We start from the raw sequence: 16201 nt of genomic DNA on the forward strand, positions 1-16201 counted from the left end.
TAAAATGTGTGTGTGCGTAAAATATATTTATGTTAAACTACAAATTCGTGTCAGATTTTCTGACTTCATTTGAATACACCCGCTGTGTAATTCCCTGGCAGAATACCAGGGAGAGATGATAGGATAGGAGTCTTGGGGGGGGGGGGATTGTGGAACTTGAACTCCAGACATTTTCAAGTGGGTGGGGGTTGGAAAACTCTTAAGAGACGGAGCAGAAGCCAGATCAGGATGGATGCAACCAGCTCAAAGTCACATCCTGAAGCTGAGTCATACGTCTTACCAGAAACTTTTGCCACTTTCAAGATTATTATCAGCACAAGCACACTAAGGTGCTGGGAAAATTCGTGTGTGTGTGTGTGTATGTGTGCGAGAGAGAGAGAGAGAGAGAGAGAGGGAGGGAGGGAGGGAGGGAGGGAGGGTGGGTGGGTGGGAGGGAGGGGGGAAGGGAGCAGATGGCAAGAACGAACCTATCAATTCATCTCCCTTGATGCTCACTACACTGTTTCTCTCACAAAGATGCAGACATTATGTTGTCCTTGCTCACAGTTTGCCCACCAACCACCAATTCTTGCAAACAACAACAAAAACCTACATTGTTCCAGCCCAACCTACCTCACAGCTAAATGACAGATTTAGTGAAATCAGTTAAAAATGATAAAAGTAGCACTATGCAGGTACTCCTCAACTTAGAAAAGTTCACTTAGTGACTGTTCAAAGTTACAATTTCACGCTTAATGATCATTGCAGCCTTCCCATGATCAAAATTCGGATACTTGGCAACTGGTTCACATTCATGACAGTAGCTGTAATCCGTTTTTGTGTCCTTTTGACAAGCAAAATCAGTGGGGGAAGTCATATCCACTGAACAACTAGGTTACTAATTTAACAAGTGCAAATGAGTCACTTAATAACTATGGCAAGAAAGGTCATAAGATGAAGCAAAGCTCATTTAACAAATATCTCCCTTATCAACATAAATTTTGGCTTCAACTGTGGTCATTAAGTCGAGGGCTACCTGTATTCACATAAGATGAAAAATGGGAGTTGTTTCCAACTCTTAGTCTTCTTTCTACTTGGAGAGAGCCCCTCCGGTTCAGTTATTGGATATGCAAATCCAGCAGATATGTTATGTTGGTTAACAAAGTACAGTCTATGTATTATGCAAATCTTTTCTTCCTCCTTCCGTGTGCAGGGGCATATCTGTATCCGTCAGCAGCAGAGATTATTCAAGGCAGGAAAATCTGGATTGTCACTGGTTCAAGGGACAATCCAGATTGTCACTGATTTATGGAGGAGCAAGGATGGAGTTCCAGATGCTGTAAGAATCTGGATTACTGGAATTTGGGAGAGGATTATGTGCTGAGGCTGATGATGTGAAGTGTCTTTAGGGCACCATAAAACAGATAATTATGGGTTATAGTAAGGGGAGGCGGAATTATGAGGGGGTAAGAAACCAATAAACCACCACCAATGAAGGCAGAGCTCCTGACTTTTGCATCATAAAATTTCCTTCCACACTTGGCAGAAGAGGAGAAGAAGAAAAAAAAAACCAGAAGCTACTGAGGCATCTCTAGCTCCCGATTGGCTGATCCCCTGGAGGGTGTGTGAGCCAGGGAAATGCCTGATTGGTTCCCAGCCTGCAAAAAAAAAAAAAGGAACTCACGTTGCAGCACAGCCTTTTGCGGGTGTATGCCTGTGTGTGCTCGCGCACGTTCCCAGGAAATGTTAACGCTTTGTTTTAAAAACCTGAACAGGAACCAGGTCCTGCTTGTTCACGGTGGTCAAGCATTTTAATATTTTTGAGACTGTCTGCTGGCTTTGATCCTGGTTCATACCCTTCTTGTGAAACAGGCAGCGCGAAAAATGTCTTGGTGTCAACAGGGATGTTTCAACGCTCAGTAGATCTCCATGAGAGAGCCATGCCTGGGTACAGAGCTTAGGTTTTTGGACATGCCCCACCTAAGCATCTCTAAAATCCTAATGCCCCCCCCCCTCCCGTGACATATTATTCTTACTTTACTCAAAAAGAGAACTCTACTCAGGCAGAGGAAGCCTAAAAGGCCATTAACTTGGCCTAAACAAGGTTCAAATTGCTCCCATTAAAAATGAAATTGCCCCCCCTGTGCCGCCTGCCCCCCCTCCACATTGGGAACCACTGATCTAGAGGTTAAAAAGTGGTCTCTTGGAAGACCCAAAGGTGAGTCTTTTTCAAGAGGCAACTGGAGTTTCTTCTTTTATTCCTTGAAGACGTTTCGCTTCTCACTCAAGAAGCTTCTTCAATTCTGCGTAGCTTAAATGTCTATGGAGGTTCTCAGTCACCCAGGTCGTGCCTGAAGAAGAAGCTTCTTGGGAGGAGGAAAGAACAAAAGGAAGTTTAGTTGCCTCTTGAAAAAGCACCTTTGGGAACAACCATGACCTGGATGACTGAGAATCTCCCATCAGCTCTTTTGGAAAACTTCCCAAATGCAGAAGACGAAATGCTAACCACTTTTGATTTATAAGATCCAGGCACTGACCCCAGGCCAGCGAGGAGTTGGGGTTTGAACCTTTAATGTGTCTGAAGAGCCCCACGTTAGGACAGGTTGGGTTAAAGGTAGTTTTCAACTTACAACCATTCATTTAGCAACCAAAGTTACAACAAGGAAGTCCAGCTGCCTTTTGAAAAAGCACCTCTGGGACAACCATGACCTGGATGACTGAGAATCCCCATACAGACATTTAATTCATTTAACTGCAGTGACTCACTTAACAATCATAACAAAAATAAATGTAAATGTAAAATCGGACTTGACTCACTGAACAACCTCCTTCCTTAGCAACAAAAATTCTGGTTTCAACTGTGAGTATTCGTAGAGGACTACTTCTACATCGGTGATAGTATCCTCTCCAATAGCAAAATCAGCTGCTGATGGCACTGCCCACCTAAACAACCCAAGAATGAACTGGGAGACACAATTAACCGGTTTATATAAACCTGCGGCTTCCCTGAGCCATTCACACCTTATGGTATCGCTAAGGAAGATACGGCAAGATGACTAGAATCTCAATAAAAAAGTCCTTCCATTATGGGCAGAATTTATGCTGCAAAATTTTGTGGAATTTCGTGGGCATAGAACATTGCCATATGCATCTTCCTTTTGGGACGTATTCTTCGTTTTTTAAAACTGAGCCTCTGAGGGGAGCAAGAGGCATGGCTACACGAACTTTGAACTCAGTCCTTGGGCAGCAAGCTGAAGTTAACTCGCTCCTGGAACATGCCACATGTTTAGGGGAAACTGTATGCTAAGTAGACATCTAAGCAGTGGTGGGTTGCAGGCGGTATAGCCCGGTACCGGAGGCAGCCCGGAGCATCGGATACCGTTCCAGTACGGTGCTCCGGAGAGCCCAACCGCCCGCCCGAGCTCCTTACTGGAGTTTAAAGGCTTTTGCGCTTCCGCGCAGGTACATACAGCACCTGCACGATGCTCCGCCAGCTCCGTTCCAACCATACCAATTGTAACTCACCACTGCATCTAAGGATCGCAGTGGCATCACTCAAGCTCTGAGGTCAACCAGACCACTATGAGGATGGCAATTCTTTGCTATCAGCCACAATAACAGCAGGGTGAAGGACTGTTGGCTTACCTGAATGGTCATTCTCTAGGCACTGCGGGAGCGTCCAAGCACGGGTTACCTTCAGCTTGCTGCCCAAGGACTGAGTTAAAAGTTCGTGTAACCACGCCTCTTGCACCCCTGAGCAGGATGCCCTCTGAAGGCCATCTACTGAAAGGCTGGAAGGCTTCCTTGTGCAGTTGATGGAGAATGAGTTAAAAGCAGTGGTGGGATTTAAAATTTTTTACCACCGGTTCTGTGGGCTTGGCTTGGTGGGCGTGGCAGCGGAAGGATACTGCAAAATCCCCATTCCCTCCCCACTCCTCCTGGTGGAAGGATACTGCAAAATCTCCATTTCCACTCCAACTCCAGGGCAAGGATACTGTAAAATCTCCATTCCCTCCCCACCCCACTAACCTGCTTTCCAGCTCAGTTCTCCTGTGCAGGGCAACAAAAGAAGACCCACCCGATCAGCTGGGACTTGGGAGGCAGAGAATAGATAGGAGCATGGCCAGTCAGAGGTGGTATTTGCCGGTTCTCCGAACTACTCAAAATTTCCGCTACCGGTTCGCCAGAACCGGTCAGAACTTGCTGAATACCACCTCTGGTTAAAAGCAATCCTTGATTTACAACCACAATGCTTGTAAGTCAAGGATTACCCCAAAATTTCCCTTGCTAAGCAAGACAGGTGTTAAGTGAGTTTTGCCCCATTTTATGATCTCTCCGGCCACAGGTTTAAAGTCACTTTCCCATTGACTCTGCTTGTCACAAAAAAGTGATCCCATTACCCAGGGACACTAGCTGTCGTAAGTACATGCCAGTTGCCAAGTCTTCAAATTTTGATCACGCGACTGTGGGGATGCTGCAATGGTTGTAAAGTGTGAAAGCAGCCATAAGTCACTTTTTCAATGCGGGTGTAATTCCAACAGTCGCTAAACAGATGGTTATAAGTTAAAGAGTGCCTATAGATGGGCCAGAGGTCCAATCCAACATAACACTACTTGTGTTCTTATGTTATCTTCTTGAGTAATCATGCTCAGCAGCACTATGTTGCCATACTTAACCAGAAACGTGTTACATTCTTTGCAATGACACAAGTCAAGAGGTCAGATCCTGACAGCTGATGCAATCTCCTTGTAGAGGACATGAGACGATGTTGTTCCTTCTGTTGCCAGAAACAATGACACTAACTCACAATTTCCCAGTTTTAAATCCTGGATTATGCAAACTACGTACTGTAAATCAATGGGGAAGTGATGAATCATGAATAAGGCTTTTTTCAGCACAGCCAGTTCTGTGGGTTTTTAAAAATTTTGTTGAGAACTTCCAATCCAGGGAATGGGTCACTGCAAGGTTATGAATTGGAGCTGGCCATAAGATTTCAACAGCATGGATTAATTTAGGCTTCCTTCTTCAGAGTAAATCAACAGATGGAGCCTGGGTGTTTGAAGGTTTGTTCCAATTTAAGGTGGGAAAGACTGCTGTTATGACCCCAGCTTGTTAAAAATAAAAAAACAAAAAAACAGCTTAAAATTGGTAGCTATCAAATCATACACAGCATAGCCCACACCATGTTTACTCAATATGGTCTTCTATTTAAAGGCAAATTATATATATTAGGCCAGGCTGTGGCCTAATGGCTAAGATCTTTGCCTAGTGTGCCTAGTATGCCATATAGCCCAGGTTCAAATCCCAGTAAGGGTGTGGCTAGCTGATGAGAGCTAAATAGCTTGAAATAGATCTATACTAGTCTCCCTTTATTTATTTATCAGCACAAATTAAAAAAACACAAATATAACAAAGGCAACAGTAAAAATATTGGGCTTCTGTCGTGACGGACTCTTGTGACGAGCCGAAGGACAGATGATGGAAGCAGTTATTTTCCTCCCATAATTGGGGCTTACCAGGGGTTGTAAAAATCTAATATATATATATATATATATATATATATATATATATATATAGATAGATAGATAGATAGATAGATAGATAGATAGATAGATAGATAGATAGATAGATAGATAGATAGATAGATAGATAGATATGTGTCAGGATAATGATGCAGGATCTAATCCGTGTCAGTCACCGGGACAAGAAGTCTTCTCTTCTGAACTTTTGGACTCACACTGAAGCCCATCCTCAGGGAACTTTTCTCAACATCCATGATGGCAAACCTATGGCACATGTGCCAGAGGTGGCATGCAGAGCCCTCTCTGTGGGCATACATGCCATCACCAGCTGCTCTTCTGGTTTCTTGTGCACAAGGTCTTTGCGGGCACCGGAAAATAACCTGAAATAAGGCCCGAAAAACAGCCAAAAAATGGCTTGAAAGCAACCCGAAAAATCTCCCAAAACAGGCATGTGGGCCCCACCACTCAGTGCCCAAAACGTTCACCATCACTGCTCTACATATTCTGGTAAATAGAAGTTCCCTGAAGATGGGCTCCAGCACAACTTCAAAAGACCGGAAGACTATAAACCAGGGACCAACTCAGGTTGGACCCTTCAACTACTTCCTCATCTTGGAAAAAGTTAAGTTAGGAGAAGTCCTTGTTGCCTCTGAGCTTGGTTGTTTTCTTGCAGACGTTTCATTACCCAAACTAGGTAACAGCATCAATGCTACCTAGGTTGGATAATGAAACGCCTGCAAGAAAACAACCAAGCTCAGACAACGCCAAGGACCCTTCCTATCAGCCAATATTATCCTTTATTGCTATAATTCAGTATGCAAAGTGCTCACCCTCCTCTATGGCCCAATGTTTCACCCGCTGTGGCCACTATTGGGAAGCCGGTGAATTGCTCAAGACATTCCCAGTGGATATCATGAGTCAACAAAGATTTGGGATCCATCAGCTGTGACCCATCAATCAGTCACTGGGTCATGCCAGTCTACTGGAGTCAAAAGCATTCCTAACCAACTGGATCCATGCCAGCCCAAATTATAAACCTAAGTTCCATGTCCATCTCCTGATCTTCAAATCAGCATTTTTTTCCCCATGTGACCGTTCTGAAGAGAGTCAAAGATTGCACGGGAAAAGTACAGGGCTGGATATTAAGCAACAGACCTGATTTTGCCCGAGAACTTACTTCTTACCCAAGCATTTTTAACGGGAAGGCGGCCAATGTTTTACAAAATATTATTCAGCTTCATTTACATATTAGCAGGGACCAGTTGCAAGAAAGCTGTACTTTAGGTAAAACTGGTGGACAAGCTTCTGTCCTTCACTGTTAGCATTTTGAGAAGTTTCTTGCAAAGGGGAAATTTTCAGAAGTTTCTCCCAAAAGGAAGTCTTAGTTTGTCACATTTCTTGCCTATTTTACTATTGCATTTTTAAAAAGAATTGCAATCTTCCAGATTGCAAAAAATAAGTTACCAAAATAGATGTTGGCTGTGGTTCCATGAAAGGCAAAGCCATAATTCTGATTTACTGATAAAGATCTGTATTCCAAGATAAAAGGAGAAGCAAAGATATTATTTTGCTGACAAAGCTGTGTATTTCCCTGAAGCACTACCTATTGTTATACACACACACACACACAAGATTTGGATGGGGGCATAATCTGTTTTGCTTGATTCCTTCTGCTACCTTGAGTTGTTTTAACAAATTAGAAATAATTTATTTAGTATGTTATCTGTTTCACTGCTCCTTTAAAAACAAAAAAAATATATAAACCAGGTTATTTTCTAGATTAAGGATTCTGGCCCATTAAAGGGCAACAATTGAGCTGGAACCACATACATCACCTAATTTTTTTAACAGCTACTTTCACCAATGGGATAAGCCAAAAAGATTTCATAAATCATGAACCTCAGCACACAGCCTGTTCTTAAATCACATTTTTTTCCCAAGCACATCTGGGCTCACAATTGTATTTATTCATGGCTGGAAACCTTTTACAGTCTTTTTGCTGAAAATTGGGGGGGGGGAATGAACTTGTGATCTTTGGGTTTTATGACTAGAAAGAGAAAAATGGAAGGGAATTATGATATAATCTTAAAGAGGGTAAACAAATAAATGTATCTGTAATGGGCATAAAAAACGTCGGAAGCAAAACCTTTATATATTTCTTTTTTTTCTTCTTTCCTCCACTTTTTTCTCACTTAGATACTTATTTTTCCTTCCTCCCTCCCTCCCTTCTATTCATATTGCAACTTTGTTTTTACTATTACATAGAATCTCTTCCAAAAAATTATTTTAAAAAAACAAACAAAACCAATCCAAACACATCCGTTTGGTCAGTAAAACCCAACCCCTGAGTTTCAACAGGGCGATTATAAAAGAGTCCATTTTCTAATTTTGTTTTTAAGAAAATTATTGCATCATCAGATCGGTTGCAGCCAAATAACCCAAAAAGATATTAACAAAGGACAAAGTTGCTTATATAATTCCTTATAACTCATCATCACAGCCATAGCCTTTGCTTCTCTTCTGTTGAAATATTACCCATTCAGAATGTTCTTCCCCACTGACATGGAGTAAGCGTAAATCTAATATCAAGCCACGCTAAACAGGAGATAGCTAGGCACAGCGGCAAGGATGGCTTTTGCTCAGAAATGGAAAAATAAATTGACACCAAACGAAGACGAAATAATAAGAAAGGTCCTGAACTGTGCCAAGATGGACAAGTTAACAAAAGAAATTCAGGGAAAAGAAGAGACTGAACATTATTGCCCATGGGAAAAATGGTATAGGTGGTTGGAGGAAAGAAACAAAGATTAATGAAAAAAATTAACAAAGATAAAAACTATAAGTTAAGGGTGATTGTCATATATATATAGATATACCTACTCAAGAGGAATAAAGTTTATTAGAGGTAAACAGCCAATATATCAGATATATAATCAAAAGATAACGAAATAAGAGGTTAAAAACTGTGAAAATTAAGTGAAACATATTAGGAGGGGAAACATCATAAAGAGGATTGTACCGATTTGAAACTGCCATAAGTAGGAACACGAAGTTCCAATGTGTTGTGCGGAGATGTAATATATGTCTAAGTTTTTTGTATTTGTATGTTTGAAAATTAAAAATTAAAAAAAGAGAAAAGCACAGCTAGGCACAAAGAGGAACAGGAGTCCAGAGTGCCAAACCTTGAACTTTATCTAGTTCCTTGCCAACATTTTTATGTCTTGCTCTTTTGACCTATTGCTTATAGATCCCCTAAGGACAGTGCTGAATCTTTGAAGCTGTATCAGAATCCACGCTCAAGATCCTGATAAAGTAGTCAGCAATTATTGATAATAAAATATAAACTAGATTTGGTTTCCTTTTCTCAATTGGCTCTTTCAGGTTCTATTTTCTTAAAGGTTGAAGATTGCCTGGTTAATTGTGCAAGCATAAAACACAGCTTGTCCTTGACTCACGGCCACAATTGTGCCCCAAATTACCATTGCAAGGCAAGGCAGTTGTTAAATTTTGCCCCCTTATTACTAACTTTCTTGCCACAATTGTTAAGCAAACCACTGCAGTTATTAAGTGAAACATGCAGTCATTAAATGGATTCCCCCATTGACTTTGCTGGTTCAGAGGCTGGCTGTAAGGGTTACAAATGGTGATCACATTTTTATTTATTCTGTGTTTCACATGACTCCAGGACAATACAACGAACATTAATACATGCCAGTTGCCAATCACCCAAATTTTTGATCACATGACTATGGGGATGCCACAGCAGTTGTGTGAATAAAGTCAGAATTCACTTTTTTTCAGTAGCACTGTAACTTGGAAAGGTCACTAAAAACGGTTGCAAGTCAGGTACTACTTCTAAATAACTTTTTTTTAAAAAGAAAAACCTATTAAATGTGCCTTAGAATTTAATTGGGATGTAACAATTTGGGTTTCTCACTTTTGTCTCCACTTATCTTTCTCTTAATTCTCTTTCATGAAAACCTTACTATATTTGCTTTTTAGAGTTTGGAACAATTGGCATCTTAATTGAAATCAAATTAAACCAATTTTTTTTTTAAAAAAAAAATGGTCTGAGAAACCACTAGTGACAAGGACCTGTCCAATTTTGGGGGAAATTTAACTTCACAGAGTACTTTTTGTCCAAACCACATAAGCAAACTCTGGATATAATCTTGGATTTTCCATTCTTAAACAGTGAGGGGGGAAATAATCATTTCAGTCTTTACAGGCAGAAGGATATAGAAACCAAAACAGGTATGATGAGCAATCTGGGAACTGAAAGTCATAAAAAGACATCCTCCACCTCCTTCTGTATTAAAAATGACTCAACTTTTCTTTTGCCTCAAATTAGTTCAGAGAAAAAATTTCAGATTTCAATATGATGCATTCAAACGGTTGCTCACTTTTCCACTCATCCTTTGCCTCTTTCTTTGCATGTTCTAACTGCACATACTAGCAGCAAAGTCATTTCAGATATGAATGCAAATGCCTTCCTGAAAGCCTATTGGACGGAAATGTACATGGACACCTGAAGCAGATTGACAACCGCACTAATTTACTTCGCAGGTTGCAAAGAACAGATTGAACCAGAAAAATCTCTGCAATCCAGTCGGCTCCTTTGAGATCCTTTAGGACTTCCAACTCCTAGCTAGTCCTGACATACAGTGGGGAAAGTCGTAGGTGAGGGGAAACCAATTCTGTCTTTCATATATGGGAAACTTAAGGTATGTGCAACCTCAGCCTACCTTGGAGGGCTGTTATGAATAAAGAAGCAGGTGGGATAAAAATATTGAAATTAAATTTGGTACATGGAGGATAGGATCTTTCGTTCAAAAGAAGGTACCAAGCTGTTTCCCTGATACTTCAGGAATGTAATTGATCAATAATGGCAATGTACTAGCCATGATTTCCACCTCTCGTGCCCAGTTCTTAAACCCCTAAGCTGGACCCTTTCTCAATTTTCTCTCTCTACCCAAATCCCCAAATTCCCATTTGAGACCTCTTTTCCCACAGCTGAGGCTGGGGCTTAGCAGCAAAGAAGTAAGGAGCCACAACCACAACCACAACAGTGGGTGCCTGAAAAGAGGAGCTGGCAAACACCACTCCCAGAGATAGGCAGATTAAAATAATCCACTATTAAATTTGGGACCTACGTTTCAATTCTGGAGCTCCTGGTTCATGCACTGCTTGGATAGAAAAGCAGCAGCTGCTATTACTACTACTACCTACCACTACTACCACCACCACCACTACTACTACCTACTACTACTACCTACTACTACTACTAAGATGATGGTGGCGATGATGAAAATGTCACAGAGGAGAGCAGACCACAGCTAATGGGGAGGGGGATAGGAGACCACCAGGAAAGATCACAGTTGTAGTCTTACACCAATGTTTCTCAAACTTGCCCACTTTATGATGTGCGGACTTCAATTCCCAGAATTCTCCAGCAGCTGGCTAGGGAATTCTGGGAGTCGAAGTCCACACTATCTTAAAGTTGCTTAAAGTTGGCATGAGAAACGTGGCCGAGACTGAATTCAAAAAACCGGAACGGGGAACCAAGGCGATTAACACAAATCTGTCCTTATAAAGACTTGAGGTCAGCTAAAGGGCGAGATTCCATACAGCAGCCACCGCAAGGGTAAATATAATAACAGTTACAATCTACCCAACCGCTCGGACTCTTCTGAAAGATTATCCCCAGATTATTCACATTGCACATTTGTAAATCTTACAACATCAAAAGCACGAGATAAAAATTTAGGGTTCCCTAATCGAATTCCTTCCCTTAAAAAAAAAGATGCTGAAAAACGTACAGATGTTTCCACCCACCCCAAAAAACCGGGACTCCTAAAAAAAATCGCTTTCAACCCCCCAAGGGCATCAAGATGTGTCGGATGACTACTCCGATCTGCGGCCGGGGATAATGGGAGTTGTAATCCAGACACACACCCCAAAACACACACACTCAAACCAGAAGCTGCATCATCGATGCAGATGGACCCTAATTGTTCCACCCGGCTCCCGCAATTCACCTCCCTGGAGCAACCCGGGTAATTGGTGAAGGTTTCCGACGCTGACCTTTCTTCCCGGTGGTTGGCCATTGATGCGAGTCGGTGACTTTTCTTTTCTTTTTTTTTCCCGCGGCTTCCGAAGGTTCCTCCAGGGAATCGCGTCGCTCTGCGGGAGAACTGAGGCTCAGCCGGCCTTCTAAACAGAAAGAACGTGTCGTCACAATCACGCCGGCCAATCGGGGGGTTCCCTGTGCCGGCAACAAAGGTTGCCCCGGCGACCCCGGCGTTCTTGTGACACCAAAAGGAACGCTCCGCCCACTTCATTCATACTCCTCCGGAGGCGCTTTCTGCACCGCCCCCGCCCCCAGGCTAGAAGCGCGAGGAAGGAAGGCGTGAAGCTAAGATTCCCACGCGCGGCCGGTAAGATTGCGAGCGCACGTGGCCGACGGAGCTGCTTCCTCCCAAAACCCTCGGCCGCTTGCCGAAATCTACGCCGAGATATCAGAATTACAGGCACTCCATAATAATTCCGCGAAATATTTGCAAGAGAAAGGGAAGTCCCCCACTTGGCTCACCGCTTCCCCCTCGCCTAACTTTTTTTATTTTATTTTTAAAGTCGATTTTATTTTTACAGTGTCTGGCTCTGCTTATGGGGGTGTGGGTGTGTGTGTGTGAAAGTTTTGCATGCTTTCTGCGGAAAGGCGGGTTTCTTTGTCTATGCTTCCTCACTTCTCCATTGGCTCTAATACTAGAATAAGATGAGATAAAACAAGAAAAGAGAACTTTTATTGTCACTTTTTTCTGTGAACACACTGGCATAAGTTAAAAAATAAAACTGATGCCCGCTCTCAAAGGAAGATAGACAGACGCACGCGCGCGCACACAGACACATACACACACAAAGGGACACAATGGCTAAGACGCTGAGCTTGTCGATCAGAAAGATCGGAAGTTCAAAATCCCTAGCGTTGTGAGCTCCCGTTATTTGTCCCAGCTTCTGCAACCTACCATGCTACCTTCGAAAGCATGAAAAAATGCAAGTAGAAAAAGAGGAACCACCTTTGGTGGAAGGTAACAGTGTTCCTTGTCCCTTCGGTGTTTAGTCATGCTGGCCACATGACCACGGAGACTTCTTGGGACAGCATTGGCTCTTTGGCTTTGAAACAGAGATAAGTACCACCCCCTAGAGTCAGGAATGGCTAGCACATATGTGCGAGGGGAACCTTTACCTTACCTTTACACACACACACACACATTAAAAATGAACTGAACAGGCATCAGAATCTCATTTTTTATGTATATATGTATAACATCTCATTTAAAGAAAATAAGAAACATCTCATTTAAAGAAAATAAGAAACACAGTAGACATTCATATGAATGTCTACCGTGTTTCTTATTTTCTTTTGATCCCAAAATATGGCCTTGGCCTTATTATCGCGGGGGGGGGGGGGGATGTAGCTTATTGTTTTGGGGGAAGCAGTGAGTGTAGTCACCTCATGGCTGCTGTGTTGCGCTGCTGTTGCACCTGTTCCCCCCCCCCCGGGTCCCGCGGCTTGGCGCCTTCGGGATACCGCTAGGGGGCTTCTCTTTTGCGAACGGGCTCCCGAAGAGCCTGGCATGGAGATTAGGGGACACGGACACAGCCTCAGGGGCGAACGGCTGTGTTGCGCTGTCACAGCTGCACAACACAGCAGCCCTGAGGTGACCACGCTTCCTGTACCCCCAAAACAATAAGCCCCCTCCCCCAAGATAATAAGGCCAAGGTCATCTTTTGGGGATCAAAATATGGGTATTTCAGGGAAACACAGTAAACACACATACATACATACATACATACATACATACATACATACATACATACATACATACAATGAGATTCTATCTGACTTCCCCCATTGACTTTGCTTGTTGGAAACCAGCTGGGAAGTTACAAATTGTGGCCACATGACCCCTGGAACACTGCAGTTGTCATAAATACATACATCCTTAATGTCTGGAGATTCTCAGTCATCCAGATCATGGCTGAAATTGCATAGGACCTCCTGCTTGAGCACAGGGCTGGACTTCTTCCTTTCACTCTCTCAGTTCCTTAAGACACATTCCTGTATCTGGAGATTTTTTTGCCCCAGATTCTGATTTTTTTTTGGGGGGGGGGGATATTTCCTTAAATGAACCAAGTTGTTCTGCAAACCCAACTTTTTATAGGGTCACCCCTGAGTGCTCTACAAATGCCTGGAGAACCTTTATAAATCCTCGGTTTAGTCCTCATGTGATAACCGTTCAAAGTTATAACGGAGCTGGAAAAAAGCGACTTAGGAACGGTTCTTGTGCTCACCACCGTCCTTGCATCATGTTTTGAACATAAGGCAACCAGCCTGCATTGTGCTATTTTTGCAGGGGTGAGTTCTGGCAGAGACTACTTCCGGTTCACTCAGGGGCGCGACATGCACTGCAGTACAACTAAAATTGCTCTGTGCATGCGCAGAAGCAAGAAACAAGATGGCGGCACCTACAGCAAGAACCGGTTCGGGGGCATGGCAGGCCTGGGTCACTGCCGGTTCCAGCGATCCAGGCCGCCAAGCTACTACTGGTTTAGCCGAACCGGTACGAATCAGTAGGAACCCCCCCCCCCCTCTTGCAATGGTTGCAGCCTCCCAAGGCCGCGTGATCTCCATCCGCAACCTTCCAAGCTCTTGTTCTTGTTGAGCAAAGTCAATGGGGAAAGTCACATTTGCTCAACAGCCACAATGATTGCTTAATTGCTTAGGACAAAAAAGACTGTAAAATCAGAGGTGGTGACAGGATGAGTCATTTACCAACCACTTAGTGAATGGAACTCCCATTTGTGATTATAAGGTTAGCAGAGGTAGGTTGAACCGGTAGGGACAGCAAAGCTCGCCACGCTCTCGAACCAGTTCCCCGTTTGTGGCAGCATGGTGATTTTTTTTTGTTGACATTTTTAATGTTCTGCGCATGCGCCGATCAATTTACAGGCAACTGCATATGGACGGGAAGCAAATAACACACACACCGAACCGGCTGTAACCCTTTGCAGAAACCCACCACCGCTGTATCTGTATGTTGATTTTATTTTATTACATTTGCTCTCTTCGTCCAATAGTTCTTTTTTTAAAAAAAGCAGAGTTATACGTGCTGCTTTGCAAAGAGATTTTTTCCAGAGATTATGACCCACATTCTCGAAGACATGGTGACTTAAAAAAAAAGACAAAATGTTAAGAATGCACCTCAAATATCAGAGCTGATTCACACTGACCATATACAAGCAATTCTGGGCCTGACCTTTCCCACATTGTGTTTGAGCCAACCCATCCTCCCTTGGAGGACAGATGAGTTGAGTCAGCTGAAGAAAAATTGAAATTATATAAAGCGACAGGGTCATATATCACATTGGAAGAGTCTAAAGTAAAGAAGAATTAGGGAGTGAGATGATAGCAGTATTCCAGCAATTGAGGGGCTGCCACAAAGAAAAAGAGGTCAAATTATTCTCCAAAGCACGAGAGAGCAGGGGAAGAAACAATGGATGGAAACTAATCAAGGAGAGAAGAAACCTGGAATTAAGGAGAAACTTCATCATAGTGAGGACAATTAGCCAGTGGAACAGTTTTCCTTCAGAAATCGTGGGTGCTCCATCACTGGACGTTTTTAAGAAGAGACTAGACTGCCACTTATCTGAAATAGTATGGGTTCTCCTGTTTGAGCAGGGGGCTGGACTAGAAGACCTCCAAAGTCCCTTCCAGTTCATTCATCCATTCATTAAGCCCTGCTTTGTTTAAACACTGTTTATTTACCAAATTACAACAGGTACAATGACCAATCTCCAAGGCGTGTCACACCTTTTGAGCACCCCTAATATTTGAAAGTTGAAAAATTTGACACAATATCCCCATGGTCACCAGATCAAAATTTGGATGCTTGGCAACTGACTCATACTTATGACGGTTGCAGTGTCCCGGGTTCATGTGATCACTTTTTGCTACCTTCAGTGAGGAAGTCGGATTCACTTAATCCTGTTATTAACTTATTAACAACTGTACTGATTCATCTAACACCCGCGGCAATGTAGGAAGTTAAACCCCCACCACCACCAGTCCTATAAAAACGAAACATCCTGGGAAATATTGAAAAGGCAGAATATTATATTTCCCTGGATCAGAAATGGAGAAGCGTGTTTTTAGGCAGGAAGAAAACTCACTCTTAATAGCCCCCACCTTTGTCAATGGGCCATTAAAAAAAGCCTGGGCCACTCTATTCTACATAACAAAGATAGCCCCCCTCCGCTCCAGAGTGATGGGATTAAGGCATGATAGTATTAGCCCTTTAGCCATGTCACCACAGGACACCTGGGGAGAAGCAATGCTCAACCAAACATGGGCTCACAGCCTGCATGGCCCCATGGGAGACTGACAACCAATCAAGAATACAAGATCAAGATCACCTAACACCTGTGGCAAACACCTGATCAAAGGCCAGAGAGGGCATAAAACCAGGGACTTTCAGCATCTCCCTTTTCTTCTTCACCCAACATCTGGAAGCATGTGACCCTCCCCCTTTTCTGTTCAGGACCTCAAGCCATGTGATCCTGTCCACCATTAAACCATCTTTCCATCCAGCCTCCATGTTCCCAGTGTCTTTTCCCCCACTTGGAACTGAGCCCGGAAG

At 43.0% G+C, this 16201-nt stretch overlaps 1 protein-coding gene across 1 annotated transcript in view; it reads right to left on the bottom strand.

The window, feature by feature from the left end:
- PNP (purine nucleoside phosphorylase) overlaps positions 1-11705 on the bottom strand; it is a 31249-nt gene extending 19544 nt beyond the window's left edge. The window contains exon 1 of the mRNA XM_014067696.2: positions 11586-11705. Coding sequence (XP_013923171.2) covers positions 11586-11608 — 23 coding nt within the window. The 5' untranslated portion in view covers positions 11609-11705. The remainder of the gene's footprint in view (positions 1-11585) is intronic.
- Between the last annotated feature and the right edge of the window lie 4496 nt (positions 11706-16201).

The sequence above is a fragment of the Thamnophis sirtalis genome, unplaced genomic scaffold, assembly GCF_051295495.1.
Source record: "Thamnophis sirtalis isolate CommonGarterSnake01/CBP01778 unplaced genomic scaffold, rThaSir2_p1.2 scaffold_4, whole genome shotgun sequence".
Taxonomy (NCBI): Eukaryota; Metazoa; Chordata; class Lepidosauria; order Squamata; family Natricidae; genus Thamnophis; species Thamnophis sirtalis.